Here is an 18,037-nt window from a genome sequence, read left to right on the forward strand (position 1 = left end):
TAGATCATCGATGTACAACGAACAGCATTCAGTTGTACTGTTGATGGACTGATACTACCTACATTATGTATGTTGATTTTTATACGCTCTATCAACCAGAGGGGTCTTTAGCAGTGGGATGAAACTGGACAACCCATGAGGTTAAACAGGAGACCATACTCCTTATCACACACCAGCGGGGAATCAAGACAGACCTTATAATCTAAATTTCACCCCTTAGACAACTAAGACTGGCATGTAACTGTGTTAATTTCACCTATTAAAGTTTCCCTCAATTTCTTTTTAAAAGATAAAATTTGTTTTTCGGAATTAAAGACCCGTGTAGTCTAGCTCTTACCCCACGTTTTATTATATTTCTAATCTTAAAATGGTTTATTAACAAAACAATTATTATATATAAATCTATACATAATCTTAAAATAGTTCTTTCACAAAACAATTATTATTATTTATATAATATACAATACCGTTAAAATTCAATATTACACCTTAATTGCTCTACTTGTTAGTTTCAATACACAGCCGTGATACCTACTGTATGCTGTTTGCTGGACCATACATTCCAAAGTTTATTGGTAATGACCAAGAAGGAACGACGAGAGCATCAACGTCGAAGCGCTCCTTGTAGATTAATCAGTAAGTGTACGTAGTCCATATACATGTGTAGTGTTATACCTATCAATTGCTAAAATGCCACTTAAAGTAACGGTGAGAGATATATTTTGTCGGAAAATATAATTTTCGAACATCCTAATCCACGATAATATGTTTTCAGATTGATTGTTTAACATTTAGTGAAACTGATATATCAACGCTAGATAACCGCCCGACTTGGAATCAGTGCCCATCAATTACATTTCTAGTCTCTATCATGCAGATAAATATTCTACAAATATTAATCTGATGGGTTGACAACCTTTGAGAATAACTAGGTCATTGGCTAGATTATCCGGTCTTACATTACCATCAACAAAATTAATTTAATCGGGGTAACTAGCCCTAAAAAAGGATGTCTGTATGTGTATTTCTCAAGTAGACACTGACCTTGTGGAGGGAGAGAGAGAGAGAGAGAGAGAGAGAGTTTTAACGTCCACTCGGGGCTAACACATGGTTCAATTTTTATTTTAATAATTCGCTTGCGCGTAGGGGTCTTTAGCAGTGGGGGGAAACCGGAGGAACCGGAGAAAACCCACGAGGTTGGACAGGCAACCCTACTCCTTCTCACGTACAACTGAGGAATCGAATCCAAGCCAGTTAACTCTTTTTTTTTTAAACCATATTTTTATTCAGGTTGACTGAATGGGATTTGTATATACATATATATTATTAATACAAAAGGGTGTATATACATAGTTAAAATGGCAAACACATACATATAATATGGATATAATAAAATGGGTGAAAATGTACAGTATACATAGTAGTTAATAATTATACATATGCAAGCACAGTAAGAATCTTTTAATAATAATCAGCATTAGAGAGACTATACATACATGAAAGAGAAGATAAATTATTATTTGATCGAGATGAGATTAGAATCTGTTTGATATATCTATAAATTTATGGACCTGATTAAAAATATTAGAATTAACATCAAGACTGTAGGCTGTGGAGCCGAATAAAAGACAGTTTATATTTTTAAAATCATGTTGTAATTTGTCTATGGTTTCTATTCGTGCAATTGAATGTAAGGAACATCGCAGGAGGTAATGATCGGGATCTTCAAATATATGACCGCAGAGGCATGCGGGGCTGTCGGCAATATGTCGTAGGAATTTGTGACCCTGCAGGTCAGAGCATCGAAGTCGTAATTTACAATGGATTATTTGGGGGTTCCGCTGACCGTTATAATAAAACGAAGGAACTTTGATATCAAATTTCGATAGATGATCGGAGAAAAATTTTCAGGGATCTAGAATTCCTCGCTGGGGTACTGAGTTTATTCAACTCCCTTATACTGGATGGGATAAATGATTTAGCAAAAATTTCAGTACGACAGCGAGTTTCTTTTAATTTGTCTTCGTTACGAAGGGAATATTTGTTTGCAGGTTCTAGATTTATGAGATTCTTAAGATAAGGAGGGGTTAGGTTATTGATGATTTTGTAAAGTAGTTTTAATTTATGTCGATTTCGGCTTTCTTTGAGTGGAATAAACCCAGTTTCTGCGTAGAGGGAAGCATAGCTAGTACCCTTAACTGCCCCACAAATAGTGCGCAGTGCGTCAAGCTGAAGGTATTCAAGATTATTACATAAGTAGTCAGTGCACCCGTCTCAGATAACATCGGCATAATCAAGGTGTGGCAGAATGAAGGAAGAATATAGGGTGTGTAGCGATTTTCTATTTGGACGATATTTCAAGGAGCGAAGACTGTTTACTAATTTTGATACTTTGCTAATTATGCTATCAATGTGGCTGTTCCATTTACAATTGCTTTGAAAGATAAGTCCGAGGTGTTTATGTTCAGTTACTTCCTTTATTCCTATTGAGTTCATTAGAAGGGGTGGTTTTACAACACTGCGTTTAGTTGTGAAGGTCAAAGTTTCTGTCTTGAGGGGGTTAAATATCACTAGCCATGTTTCCGCCCATGAATTAATTGTTTCAAGATCTTTATTTAATGTAAGTGCGCATGCCTCTGGGTCGTCGATTTTCAGATACAGAGAGGTATCATCAGCAAAAAGTCGGATGTTCGATTGTATATTATTCACAATGCCGTTTATATATAATAAAATTAATAATGGTCTAATACGCTTCCATGTGGGACACCAGCGGGAATACCCCTGTGGTCCGAGGATATTCCGTTTATCACAACACATTGTTGTCGATTTTCAAGATAGTTCTTGAACCATAACAGCAGTCCTCCTCTGACCCCAGCAGCTTCCAGCTTATGACAGAGTCCGGCGTGCCAGACTCTGTCAAAAGCCTTGCTGATGGCACAAAACACGATCCTGGTATATTTGTTATGATCAATGGCTTGACAAAAGAAGTGATTTCGGGACTAACACATGGTTTAATTTTATTTCAATAATTCGCTTGCGCATAGGGGTTTTTAGCAGTGGGAGGAAACCGGAGGACCCGGAGAAAACCCACGAGGTTGGACAATCGACCCTACTCCTTGTCACGTACAACCGGGGATTCGAAACCACGCCAGTCGACTCAATGAAAGACTTTATGATACAGCCATCCAACCCCCCCCCCCACCCGGAAGAAAGCCACTTTGAAGTGCTGTTAGTATTGAATTGTCCTTGAAGAAGTTAAAGACGTGTTTATATATTATTTTCTCAAAATTTTTTATAATAATGCTCAAGAGTGAAATGGGTCTGTAATTGCAGCAGTCGGCTGGGTGTCCTTTAAAAAAATATCCATGACATTTGCAAATTTCCATAAGTTTGGGACAGCGTGTGTTTCTAGTGAAAAACGAAAAAGTTGGCACAAGGGATTACTAATTTCATTAACGATATATTTTAAGATTTTTGGACTTATTTCATCTGGACCTGAAGCTTTTGATGTATCTAGGCTATTTATTATGTCCTTAACTTCTCCAGGGGTTGGTACAATCGAGTCTAAGCTATTATAATTAGTATTCATTTGGAGGAGTGGAAGAGTTTTGTTAGTACTTAACAGTTCAGTTTGTTGAATGAAATAATTATTAAGGGCATTGGCTTTATCGGTGGGCGTAAACATTGTATCATTTCCAACTGTTAGTGGTGGTAACAGACTTTATGTTACAGCGCGCACGCGCTAACCATTCGGCCATCCAACCCCGTCCTGGATGGAACATACGATGAACAGTCTCCTGCAAATAGGTTGAAGTCATATTTGACTCAGTTTGATATGTTACAGAGGGCACTTTAAATTCGCCAATAGCTTAGAGCTGGGGGTTTATGGGAAATAACTGAAGTCCTGGTGACGATTCTAATGCAGCGGTTCTATATGCCTGACATTGGTGTCGAATAAATGAAAAGCAAAAGCTGAAACAGCGTGGTTAGCTTAGCTCAGATTAGTTCAGCTCTGAACGTAGGTTTCATTACACTCGCCCTGTACGTTCAGGGACCGTGTTATTGAATCCTTGGCGAAAAAGTTTGGCTTCCCAGTCAATTTTACTGGGCAACTTTTTACTGCTAAACGGTCGCATGTCAGTGAACGCCTGACAAATGTAACTGAACATCTTAGTGAGAAAATAAGACCTTGCTTACCTCGCTAGAACCAATATGAGCGACAATGAAGATTTGGCCGTCTTCATTGAAAGGGTAAAGCACAAATTTACGATCTCGGGCATATAAGATGAAACGAAATTTAGGTAAGCCTGGGGGGGGGAAAAATTGGAATTTTTGAAAAAATTGGGATTTTTGAAAAAATTGGGATTTTTGAAAAAATTGGAATTTTTGAAAAAATTTGATTGTAAATTATTGTAATTGGGCTAGGCAAAGCAATAAATGATTGAAGATTCACAACCTTTCAAAGATTTCTATAACTCAGATCTACGTAGAAGTAACAAGCGAAGTATTACTGGTAATAACGTCCTGGTTAGACGGAGTAATACACACGCCATCAGCACAATCAGTATCATCTGTCGTACATCTCTTCTTTTTTCTATCTGCAATAGATATATAATACAGAGATAGATAGATAGATAAATAGATACATCGAAGAGATAAATAAAAACATAAAAAACTTTTAAACAATAACAAAATCATTCGTTGTGTCTGATCACCCTTGACGCTATTAACCAAAGATTGGTTGGGTGGCTGAATGGTTTGAGAATGTTTGTCATTGAGTCAAATGGCGTGGTTTCAATTTCCCAGCTTGTACGTGGGTTTTCTTCGGGTCCTCCGGTTTTCTCGAACTGCTAAAGAGCCTACCCGCTAACGAATTATTGAAATAATAGTTAGATATTCGAGCATTTATAATAGACAGGAAAGATTTACTTAGACAGCTTTCAAGTGCTGTACCCCTATAGTTTCCCCTTTCCAGTACAGGACCCTTTTTGTAGATGGGTGTTATGTAAAGAGTCTTGCGATACTGTTGGAAATATTCCTATGGATAAAACTAAGGATACAATTAGCATTTCATTTAGGATAAGATCGGGACCATTAGATTTATTTTTCTTGAGTTTTTTTTAAGGCTTCACGTACTTCTTGGGTCGTGCTTACCCCATTTAGTTTATTATGGTTTATTGTTGAATTACGCTGAAGATGTTTGATGCGGTTGTCGATATCTTGCATCAGAGTCATTTCTATTTTTACTTTCAATTTTCTTATCGTCGTAAAGTAGAGAATTAATTAGGTTCCGGTATTCTTTGGGGTTATTTGATTTCAAATCATTCAGTTTTGCTAAAATCGTACTTTTTAGCTTGGAGACTTTTGAATTTAATGAGTTGTTTTTTTTTAGCGTAATATACATGACGAAAATGAGCGTCGAATGTTATTTTTTATTGAAAGCGTCTTGTATATCTCAGTGATCAGAGAGATGTTTCAGGGGTGAAGTACTATAACAATTATGAAACACGTATAACTATTATATCTCCATAAGTGATCAGCATTGATATTAGCAATGATGATTATAGGGGATATATTCACATGGTTTTTTTTAAATCGGATAAAAATTGTGACCTGTACATGGACGGCAAGCTAAACACGTGATGTTTTGTATATTCAAGGGCCATAATTCTGGAAGTTACGATCCGATACGAGCGAATATCGAACGGAGCCAAGATTTTTGGGTTATAAACATGTATTTCAACTCTCATCAAAATCGGATCAAAATTATGACCTCTAGAGGGTCCACAAGCTTGATATACCAGATGCTATACACTATTTGCGTACGAGGGGCGGCCATTTTGTCTGGATTTTCACAAATTCGAACTCAATAAACATTACGGTGTAACAGTGATATATTCGGACGTATTTTTTTTAATCGGATAATAATTGTGACCTCTGGAGGGACCACAAGCTAAAAACATGATTTTCATACAATCAGGGGCCATAATTCAGGAAGTTACTATCCGATATGCCTGGATATCGACAGAAACCAAGATCTTTGGGTTATAAACATGCATTTCAAGTTTCATCAAAATCAGAAGAAAATTGTGATCTCTAGACGGTCCACAACATTGATACGCCATATTTTTACGCTGTTTGAGTACGAGGGGCGGCCATTTTGTCTGTCAGTTTTAGTCCAATTTTCACGAAATTTGAACTCAACCATCCTTAGGATGTAACAATGATATATTCAACGGGTTTTTATAAATCGGATAAAAATTATGACCGCTATAGGGTCCATAAGCTAAAAATGTGATTTTTCGTACAATTAGGGGCCATAATTCAGGAAGTTACATCGTGATATGCGTGAATATCGAAATGAACCGAGATCTTTGGGTTATAAACTTATATTGCAAGTTTCAGCAAAATCAGAAGAAAATTGTGACCTCTAGAGGGCCCACAACCTTGATATACCACGTTTTTACGCTATTTGAGAACGAGGGGCGGCCATTTTGTCTATCAGTTTTGGGCTGATTTTCACGAAATTCGAACTCAATCAGCCTTAGGATGTAAACCTGATATACTAAAACGGTTTTTTAAATCGGATAAAAATTATAGGGTCCACAAGCTAAAATCGCGATTTTTCGTACAATCAGGGACCATAATTCAGGAAGTTACGGTCCGATATGCGCGAATATCAAAAGGAACCGAGATCGTTGGGTTATAAACTTAAATTTAAAGTTTCAACAAAATCGGATAAAAATTGTGACCTCTAGTTATAGGGTCCACAAGCTAAAAATGCGATTTTTCGTGCAATCAGGGACCATAATCCACAAAGTTACGGTCCGATACATGCCAATATCGAAAGGATCCGTGATCTTATGGAGATAAACCTATATTTCAAGTTTAGTTGAAATCGGATGAAAATTGTGACCTGTAGAGTGTCCACAAACAATTGTCGACGGACGGACAGAGGTCCGGACAGACAGGGGCGACGACAATATACGTCCACATGAAAATGTGGGCGTATAAAAAAACAATAAATACAAACACGATATCACTTTTCATTTTAGTGTAAGTTGTTTTTAAAAAATGGTACTATTATGGACTAATTACCCTTGCACATGCCGATTTGTTGATCAGAAACATGTAATACTTACTTCTCATTTTGTAGATTAGGTAAGCCAGTACCAGTACTAAAATTATGACCACTGTTGTTATTACTACAAATGGAATTATCAAACCCAACGATGGTGTATGTTCCTTGGATGTTTGATTCCTAGTCTCATCACCTTTTACATCATCTGGCTCTGAATCTATATTCAAATATTAAAATATAGAAATATCATTTACTTTGAACACTTAACACAACACCGGATCTAGATTCTGTAAACGTCGATTCAGCTTGCTGGGCGATCAAATGGCGTGAGCAGGCTGGGGCTCCTTATTAATGCTTAATTATTTTCAAAACTTACAGACACGGTAACGCCAATTTCATTGTCAACGTTCCCTGGTGACACGTCGGTTTTAGATTAAGAGTTTTAACCAAGCTGATAGGTCATGTAAGATTTTGATAAAGAGCTGACCTTTTTCTACACTGTTTAAATAAAGATAATGCAAAATGAATATATTGAAAATTTTATTCAAATTACTTTTTTATGATCGAAGTTATCACTATTTTAAGTCTTAACAAGATGTGGCATAGATTGTTTATTATTCTAAAAGAGGCACTTGTTATTCGAGATTTAGTCTCAATTCGCCATTTTAAAATTAAATAATTAAATGACGACCTTCTTTTATCCCGTTTAAAATTAAATCATTCAATGGCGACGTTGTTTTTAACCGGTTTAAATCTCTGCCATCCGATCGTCTAGAGGGTTGATTATAGGCTTGTCATTTGAATAAATGTCTAAAAAATAGTTTATATAACAATTGAAGCGGAAATAAAGAGCTACAATAAGTCGATTTAGCTCTTACATAATGTATCTTTAGGTCATGAAAGGGATTCGAATGCTTACTGAACCTATCGGTCTAATGATGACGGGCATACTCAGTAATGTTTTTTGGGGCTTCCATGGGACGAAGATTAATAAAGAGGAAATAAAATGCTAGAGAGTGATTACTCACGAACACTGCTTCGTTAAAATGAATCATTCATGCTTTCTTAACTAATGAATGAATATAAGGCCTTAAAGAAGCTAAATCGCTATTCTTTGGCTCCTAGAAATGGAAACAAATGGGTCGCAACGCATATAATAATGTAGCCTAATATGTATGTATATATAAACTGATTTACATTCAATCTTTGCTGTTTTTACTGTTATTTCCAATCAGTTATGTTCGACGAAATACACAAAGAGTGCAAATTGAATGGTAGTCTTGGCAGTTATTCCAGTCTATCCTGATAATCTCCCCTGGTGGATATTTTTAGCCTCGTTCACCGGGTCGCTCATTACAAATGGCGCCCGAAAGCATTCTGCTAAGTTTAAAATTTTCATTGTGTCTTGTATGGCGCTAGTTTTTATTTAATCATAAATGAGTCTAAAGGCCCATATTAATGTAATATGAGTATATTATATAAAGTGATTTATATTCAATTTTAAAAAAAGGTAATTTCTAATCAATTACGCGAACTGTCTAAACCGAACGACAATCGTTTACGCCTAATTAGCCCATTTTATTCTCATTTTATCATTTGTCAATCAGCCATTACTATTTACTGCCGCATTGTAATTTAGGATATGTTTCTCCTTGTTCGTTGGTTTTGCGCCCGAAAATATATACCATATTTTAAAACGTTCACTGTGTCTTATATATTGGATACTAGGATCCAACATTTTCACGGCAACATAACACCATCAATATGGATTGACATGGACCAATATTGAATTCTAATTTGTGTTTTTAATTTCTAATATTATGGAAAACACTGAGTTAGAGACTTAGCTCCTTTAAATATTGAATACCAGAAACCCATCTTTTCACTGTAAGATAACAACATCAATGTTGATTTAAATTGACCAATAAGTCGTGTTTGCAATGTCGAAGACTGTGGGTGATACTGAGTTAAAGACTTGGCTACTTTAAGAGGCGAGTATCCTGTCATATCATATTCTCTTAAAATAAATATTCTCACCAAACTTTTGTGTTAAGATAACTTTACATTGACTCAGCTGGCCATCGCCATGAACGACTTTGCAGAAGTATGTTGCGTTGAAATCTTGCCTGGTAACACGACGTAGTGTAAGAGTTATCCACTCTTTCCCATCGATATCAGGTACACTTTTGCTGAATGAAAACTTTCCTTTAAAGTGAGAATATAGTTCAAACGTATCCATATACCAGAAACCAATATCATCAACCTATGATACGATATAATTATTACTAACTTTAAGTAAAGTCGATCCACTGACTACACTATTTGAAAGAGTGTGGCGTTTGAGCTCGTGGATGGAGCGTCGTGTCCTTTGAAATTCTTTAGAAGAGCCTGCCTTTGTTAAATTCCCTATTTATAGTGTTTTGTTAGCTATAAAACTATTTCCTCCCGATACCTACGGTATTTGTCTATCGATATTAATAGTGCCACATCTACAACAAAAGAAAACGCAATTGGGTTGTTGCATTTTCTCCATTTCAAGGAATTAACTATTCTGCGCCAACCGGGATAATGGAAACTGACATGTGCCATGGAGTGTGCTGTAAGGGCGATATTCGCACACTCTCAATCGAATTCCAAATGTCAAGGCGTTCACCAATTTTAGATTGCATTAATAAATTAATGTATAATGCACGTATTATATATGTATTGTTTTGTTTAATGAATGAAATGGGGTTTAACGTCCTACTGTTCTGCTCCGAATCGGGCTCGGACAGCGACACTACGGCCTACTCTTATATCGAATTCCAACTGTTAAGGGATCTTTTACGTGCACACCAGTGTGTACACGGGACCTCGGTTTTCGTCCCATCCGAACGACTAGACAGCTGTCGTGGTCAGACACTCTGTCCTGCATCCCTGACAAGGGAGAACCACCCGACCTACAGGCTAGCGAGCCAGCGTCTTACCCACTTAGCCACAGCGATCCCCTGTTTTGTTTAAAAGCCCCCCCCCCCCATCAAAAAAAATAAAAATAAAAAAAAATAAAATAAACAATCAAACAACCCAAACCATCGAAGAGAGTGAGAGTTTAGCAACAAATCAGTTATCAGTTTATATCAATATTCAAAATTGATCTCATAAATACTGAACACTCTAATAGATTTGAACATGATCCTATGATAATTATGACCTCTAGTGTTTTAACTATGTTTCAAAAAAATCAACTGTCGGAAATCGTTTGATATCAATAGCTACTTCCTCTGTTTTCTGACTGAACAGTGAACAATCCATATGAACATGACCTTATGACAACTGAGATCTCTAGAGTGTTAGCATGGTTTCAGTTGGAATAACGCCAGGAGTAGTTGTCGAATATTCTTCAAAATCAACGGACGTCTTCCTTTTAATGGACTAAATAACACAATCAAATATCAGAAAGATACCTACATATTTGCGTTGAATATTCGCATAACTCACCACTACGTTTGTTGTTTCCAACCAGAACATTACGGCTACTGCTCCATAAGGATATTCAAAACTCCACTTGAACACAGCAGCTTCCTTCTCTCTGGCTTCAATATGTTTAGACTCAGCTCTGCATTTTGGTCCTGTACGATATTTTAAATACAAAAGATGTTAGCCATGTGGATGTAGGAAAATGTATTGCTATTTGGAACATGCACCAATGTGTTCTTCACACTATCACAAAACATATGTCATATTCAAATTAAGGTTAGACTCACTTTAAATGTCTTATGTATTAAACTTGCAAGAGTTAGTTAGTACGCGTATATTTCAGCGTGTGCATTTGACAGATTTATCTTCAAATGATGCATTTAATCTAACTTACATGCACCTGTAACTTGAATTCTGGATACAGATCTAGCAACTTTTAAATCAGCTATTCGACATTGTAGCTTCGAAAAATGGTTTTGGCCGTTTTGGTTAAATGCATGTAATTATTTTATCACGAAGTCTTATCCTCCAAACAGTGATGATGGTATGCAATGTGTGCTTCGTCCCATTTCTATCTTAAGGGCCAAGTCCAAAGAAATTCTAGACGAGGTATTTGTCTCTGTAGTTGATTATCTTGATCCCTTACATGAATATGCGATTGTTAGAAATTACAATACCCCCAAGATAATGCAAAGATTGCAGATGTCATGTAATATGTGCTCCGTGCCATTACTATCGAATACACCCGTCAAACCGGCGTGGCCGTACGGCGACCAGAAAATGCACAAGGTTGCCGGCAAACGTGAACACAACGCGGGAAAATGTATCAAAAAATTACAAACTTAAAAAAAAAAACCCGTTCTCACAGCTTTCCAGGTCAGATCGTAGAACCTTGGCGTAAACGGCGTGACTCGGCGACGATTGAGACTACAGCACGATATCTGGCGTTTCAGCCACGCTTTTACCAGGCTTATGGCGATCTTGACCGTTTTCCGTCGCGGTAGCAGCGCAGTAAGGACGCCATCCGGGTCTAACGGGGGTATTACAGACCAAGTCCAAAGAAATTTCAGACGTGTCTCTGTAGTAGTTTATCTTCCTTAAGACGTCCCTCTAATAATATGTATACTTACTGTGAGACGTTAGTTCAATTCCTTGTTTATCGTCAAACGAGCCTTCACAGTAAACGTGACAAAAGTAGGTCAGATCAAAATCTTTGTAGATAGCACGTATTAATTTTATGCTGACTTTCCCACCATCGTTGGTGAAATTTTTACTGAAGTGAACGTCGGTTGACAGAGATGGATCTGGTTTGTACCCATTTCCAACTGTCCATACTCCAACATTTTCAGGCTACAAAGAAAATGTAAGCAATAGTTATATTCGTACTTTACAAGGTGTGCTTTGTGGAAATTTGACCCGGACAGCGGCACTACGACCTACTTTTATTTCGAATTCCAACTGTTAAAGAGTTCTTGTACGAGAACGGCAAGGTGTATACGGTACCTCGTTTTTTAGCACAATGTGAACGACCAGGCATGGTTCCGTGCTAAGCCGCCGCCCGGCACCACTGATAAGGGGTCACCACACCGGAAAATCCTTAGGAATGCTGGTTAGCAAACCAGCGTTTTACTCACTGAGCCACTACGGTTCCCCGCTACAATTGGTAAACCAGGTTATAATATTTATAGTATTTTCTAAATTTCTAAAACGAAAAATAGCTCAATTAATTTATAATTATAAAATGAACCTGATGATTTTTTCTAAAACTTTTTATACACTATTCAATGATGGAAGTAAGTCTAGATTGTTTTTGTCCATTGGGTCTTACCGAGCTTTCTTCGTCCTTCGTTCTATAAATGATGATCTTATGTATCCGTTTACTAGTTCTGTACGTCCATGTTAATTCAATATCTTGATTTAAAGTCTTTTTTATTGGGGCTTGAGTACTAGGTATCCATTCAAAGCCAGCATCACCTATTAACAAATTGTTTTCTTTTATAAGTAAGAATCTCGGATATAATTTTAAAAATGAATAAAACTGGTGAATTCTACGTGGAAGGTTTTTATAATTCTAGTTTCATGCCACAGCCAAAATAAATGATGCCAGCGTCCGGATATCAGACGAAGCTAGAGATGGGTTTCTTGGCTACCATTCACCTTGATCCTGGATAAACTCGCACATAAATAAAATGAAATGTGGTTTAAAGCATTATTGTTCTACTCAAACGGGGTTAATGAAGACGGGTATATGGTCAATCTGTTTCACAGAGATATTGCGAAAGCCATCTTATACCAATGTACCTATATGAAGTTTACATGCATTCTACAGGTGACGTCACCTCACGGCGTCCATATTGGCTCTAAGACACGTGCATTGTTTACAGAAGACGTTGTTGCGTTAACTGGTACGGGCAGAATGGTGCCTTTTACTCTTTATTTTAACCTATACTTCAAACACCGTTATTTATTTTTCTAATACTTCAAAATAAATGTTAGAGAATTGAATTTGCAGATGGAAAAAGTTAAGCTTCACGGATGTCACCCCTATCAGTGATTGTTGCGGCCTGGCGAATATTCACTGCTGATCAGTGTGGTATATCGTATGCAGTGGGCTATTATGGGAATTATTCCCGGACAGTGGCATTTATGTATACTCTTCGTCGAATTCCTACTGTCAAGGGTTCTTTCACGTGCACGCCAACGTGCACACGACACCTCGGCTTTTCGTCTCATCCCGTTCATAAATCAGCAGTGAAAACCATCCGTGTACATTCGATATATCTTAAAAGTATTTCAGCGATTAATAAAAGTTTTCAGGATATTACTGCGGGTTAATTACATCTTGGCAGTTTACAAACGGTCTCGAAAAGCGGTGTTACCAGATTACTCAGTTAAACCCGATTTCATTTCATTTCTATCTATAATTGGTAAACTTACCATTGACAATGAGCTTTATATCTTGGTGTACATTTAACAAGTCTAAGATACATCGGTAGATACCAGCATCTTCTACAGACACATTGGTTATGGTCAGGGATAGAGTTGCATTGCCTAATGTAAACTTCGTGTCGATATCATAACGGTGATGATGAGGCGGTAGCATTACCGAGTCTTTCATTAAATACGTCAAAACAGGATTCTTGAGTAAAGTAAAAATGAAGCTACTGTAAGTATTATTTAGGGACTATGATGCATTACGGGTGGACGGATAAAATGCATGGACTATAAACTAAAAAAACGTATCGCATCACCCGAAAGTTTATGCGCCGAAGAGAAATTTATTAAATACATAATATATTCAAAAGTGAATTGAAGATTTTGACGTATTCTGTTCTCCAAACATACCTGCCAGAGCAGCACGAAACAGAACTACGGCACGGGGAAGCCGTGAACATCGACAGACTAATGACGTAAAGGACCGTCAACATTCATATGATTGTTACCTCCAACTGGTAACAGTAAGAGGGAATCTTAAAAGCCAAGGCCAATCTTTATGTACGACAAAATGTGCGTGCCGATGTTTATTTTCTGCATCAGGAGACCGTTGCTACACTACGTGACCAGTCGGGAACTGAATCCAGTTGAGAATATCTGGGACATTCGCACAGAATGGTTCCCTAAAATTTAAAAGTGCAGATCGCGTTTGAAATCGCTGCTAAGCCTTCTGAAACACCGCAGAATGCAGAATTTTTCACTTTCCTAAGCACATCGAGAGGTTGATTGTCCGTTTGGATTATCATATCATAATTAGGGTCAACATCATTAAGTTATGTATCTTAACAAGGGTAAACATCATTATTGAAGTTTCGTGTGATGCCTTTTAAATAAGATATAAAATGGAACATACCCCGTCTTTGATAATAGTAAATTCATTGACAGTTTCATTTATTGTAAATGTCCAAACTAGGACAGCCTGTGAACCTTGCTCGGTTGACATATTTAGTAGGGTATTGGCAAGCTCGTCCTGTTTTAGTTTATCGCTAATTTGTACATTGCCAGCATCAACTACAGATAATGAATAATATTTTAAAAATCGAGAGAAAGAGCGAGAAATGGATGGGGAAGGAGATGTAGCGATGGTGTAGGGGATAACATGGTTGTTAGCTGTGGGAGAAACCCGTAGCACCTGTAGAAAATCCATGAAGATGATCAGGCGAACCTACAGTACTTGCACATGGGATCAAAACCAGACCAACTGACTCAATAACAGGATGTTTCAAAATGGGTGCTTTATATACTTTTGCATCTGTGGCCATTGTTCCTAAACACAGTAGCCTCTGTTTCTGTAATCCAGGTCCAAATCGTCGCTAGGGTTCGCTAGAAGTAGCTCCGGGAGACGTCATCTAGTCTTTCCACGATATCACTCAAGGTGGAAGCGGACGACGTAACATTCTGCGAACAAACGAACGTGATCTAGTCATGCAGAGGTACGCGAAAGCAGTGTGATAGGAATGCCTACTTTGGATGAAGTTATGCATCAAATTGCAACATCAAATCTTCTGATAGAATTCAAGCTTGTAGGTGTTCATCATCACGATGTCGTATGACGTCAATACAAAGTCCTGACCGGTGTCGATTCAAACCCGGTATAGTTCAAACAACGCATATGTTCGGATTTTGAGCATTTATTGTGGACAGTAACATTGTCATTTGAACTACCACCACGTGCAGTGATGTTGAATTAACGAGAACTAATTATGCAATGCTCGTCTACTAATAAACGCTCGAGAGGGAGTTTGGTGGGATGGGGTAGATCATCGTCCACAAGGAGTTATTATATGAGCTTGACATGACAGGTAAATTGCGAAAAAAGCTTTTCAAAATAATGGTATACCTGTTGATGACAGCAGAAGCGATATCATAAAAACAGACCATGGGCGTCGCCTTGTTGACCTTTGTTCGTTGTGATCTAGAAAGATGAAAGGGACAGCAAAATACAGTCCCTTCAATAATGTACCAATCAATGATGTTAAATGTGATGTTATTCGTAACAACCCACCATTCGCAGTCAGTCTGTTTTGAATTTTAGAGAAGCCTTTGTTCACCATGTCACTACCATCATCGTTAAGAGGGACGTTGGATGGATTAAGAATGTTAGAGCCATCTAATGTTCTGTGAGTGGGTATTTTCATCCACGTTTCATACATATTGTCCGGAGAAATGATTTGTTGAGCACTAAAAAACTCAAATGGTGATGGATTAATTAGTAATTCAGAATTGTCTTCCGTAGCAATCAAGGTCTCTTGGTATAAGGAAAAACTACATCTACAATCCATTTTATCCTGTAAAGTTACAAAATGTAAATTAATTAGAAAATTCTGCATCCGAAACATCTAAACAAGGTGTTTTTTTAAAACTATTTTGCAACTAACCGTTTTTCACGCGTTGTTCTAATCCTAATCAGTAAGTCTTCGATCCCTTTTCCCTACAGAACAAAAACGCATGACCCCGCTGAACTTGACTTTATGAGCATCAAGCTTTTCTATAGCCTGTGTCATAGGAATTAGAACGGCAGTCAATCTATGCAAAGCGCTAATTATAGTATGACAATGATGACCGGGTTTTATTTTCCGAAGACTAGACTACAAGAGAAGATATCAGTTTTTCGGCGGAGTATTCCATAACGTGTGACGCGCACTCCTGTCATGATGTGATCTACAGCCTTAAGCTAGCGAACAGTGACTATATTTTCGTTCGGAACCTGGGCGGGCCTTCGTACTGATTTAGCCAAGTCATAATATCTAATGGAAGCTCAAACAAACCACTAATTAATTGAATAGTTAATAAAATACTTTTGGGATGTAAATGTATTAGTACAAACACTATCTCGAAGTGTCTCTTAGCGGAAGTATTCCCACCCAACACAACTGAATTTCAGTAATAATTATAAAACAAAGAATATATAGCTACTGACAGACATTCCGTCGCCGTCAAACCAACGGGTTAGTTCTATTTGTAAATGCAGTTGTATAACGGGGATTCATTCATACTTTGATGGAATATATAGCTACTGACTGACAGTCAAACCAACGGGTTAGTTCTATTTGTAAATGCAGTTTTATAACGGGGATTCATTCATACTTTGATGGTGACTACTGAATTAAATTTCGAATGCTATGCAATCATCGAGGCGATGGGGAATTTTCGTGCGCATCCAAATCGTCGACAGCGAATACATCAGTATGAGGTCCGGACGGACAAGATGGGCCGCGCGCAACAATTAATCTTTCGTCTGCTTATATCCCATAACAGCATTATACCGGTTTGAATGCAGTGTGAACTTATTATGTATAACCGTGACTAAGTATTTGAATAGTATATAACTGTCAACGAGCCAAATTCATTGCAATGTGTATGGCAACTGTTCCATTTATAAACATGCCCAAATCTGCATAGTGATATACAGTTATAAAACTATAACTATAATGTACTTTTTACTTAGTAATAAACAAGTTTTGCCCATCCTCATTTTTGTTTGCACTGTATATCATGGGGCCCCATATATATAGTATGTTAGACTTAATCGGACACATTGGTCAGACACATAGGACGTACACAAGGACTCAGTTTGCCTCGCAATGATTTACAAGTGAAAGGAGATATCGTTGTGCGCATTTTAGTGCAGTCTTTGTTTATTATAAGCCTGAACCTGCCTGCCATATGTAATCGCATTTCACATTTTCGATGAATTCTTGAATATATCAGATGTCAATGTATCAATATTTTAAAACTTTATAAGGACCATTTTTAAAATAAAACAAATAAAATCGTCACTTACCATAAAGTTTGCGTACCAGCCTGTCAAAGTTATTTTTAAACTGGGGCGGATGGGCTGGTGGGGTGGGTAGGGCATGTTTGGGGCCGATGGAGAAAAATTTAATTTAGCAGATCATGTATGGCCGAGCGTACTAGTTGTCATTTTCAATCTAACCATTATAATAAAAGCCCAATAAACAATGACTCTTTGAAAAGGATGTGCACACCAGACAGACTATGCGTAGCCTTTCAGTTACTATTTATCTCATGTAACCGAATGGTTAGCACGCGCGCGCTTTATCATACGGTCTGTCATTGAGTCAACTGGCGGGGTTTCGATTCTCCGGTTGTACGTGACAAGGAGTAGGGTCGCCTGTCCAACCTCGTGGGTTTTCTCCGGGTCCTCCGGTTCCTCCCACTGCTAAAGACCCCTACGCGCAAGCGAATTATTGAAATAAAATTGAACCATGTGTTTGCCCCGAAATGACCTAGTTTGTGTCGAGTTGACGTTAAACCCCATTTCTCTCTCTCTCTCTCTCATGTAAGTCGACTTCCTGACTTTTACATGTATTTTATTGTAGTGTGATATAAATGTCATCTTGCACCCTTGTATATACCGTAAATTTTGACCTGGGCCCGGTTGCTCAGAACTAAGTTATTTTAACGATCCGTTAAACTCTAACGGATCGTTATCTTGGTAACTTGTCGTTTGTTAACGGTCCGTTAAATTTCTGTTGCTGGAAA

The 18,037-nt window shown here is 37.6% G+C and overlaps 1 protein-coding gene across 2 annotated transcripts; it reads right to left on the minus strand.

The window, feature by feature from the left end:
* Positions 1-343: 343 nt before the first annotated feature.
* LOC126823620 (uncharacterized) lies at positions 344-17,344 on the minus strand. 2 transcript variants are annotated; one of them, XM_050552571.2, is made up of 10 exons: positions 17,316-17,334; positions 15,372-15,446; positions 14,385-14,542; positions 13,475-13,676; positions 12,366-12,511; positions 11,668-11,887; positions 10,529-10,689; positions 9,119-9,344; positions 7,143-7,298; positions 344-4,598 (listed from the first exon to the last, which is right to left on the minus strand). In XM_050552571.2, exons 2-10 carry the CDS (start codon positions 15,397-15,399, stop codon positions 4,483-4,485), a joined length of 1,413 nt encoding a protein of 470 aa, XP_050408528.2. In that variant the 5' UTR covers positions 15,400-15,446; positions 17,316-17,334; the 3' UTR covers positions 344-4,482. The 2 variants fall into 2 exon arrangements, with proteins under 2 accessions (XP_050408528.2, XP_050408536.2); XM_050552579.2 differs by lacking the exon at positions 14,385-14,542 and having other exon boundaries at positions 15,372-15,819; positions 17,316-17,344.
* Positions 17,345-18,037: the final 693 nt, after the last annotated feature.

Source organism: Patella vulgata, chromosome 1, assembly GCF_932274485.2.
Source record: "Patella vulgata chromosome 1, xgPatVulg1.2, whole genome shotgun sequence".
In the NCBI taxonomy this organism is placed as follows: domain Eukaryota; kingdom Metazoa; phylum Mollusca; class Gastropoda; family Patellidae; genus Patella; species Patella vulgata.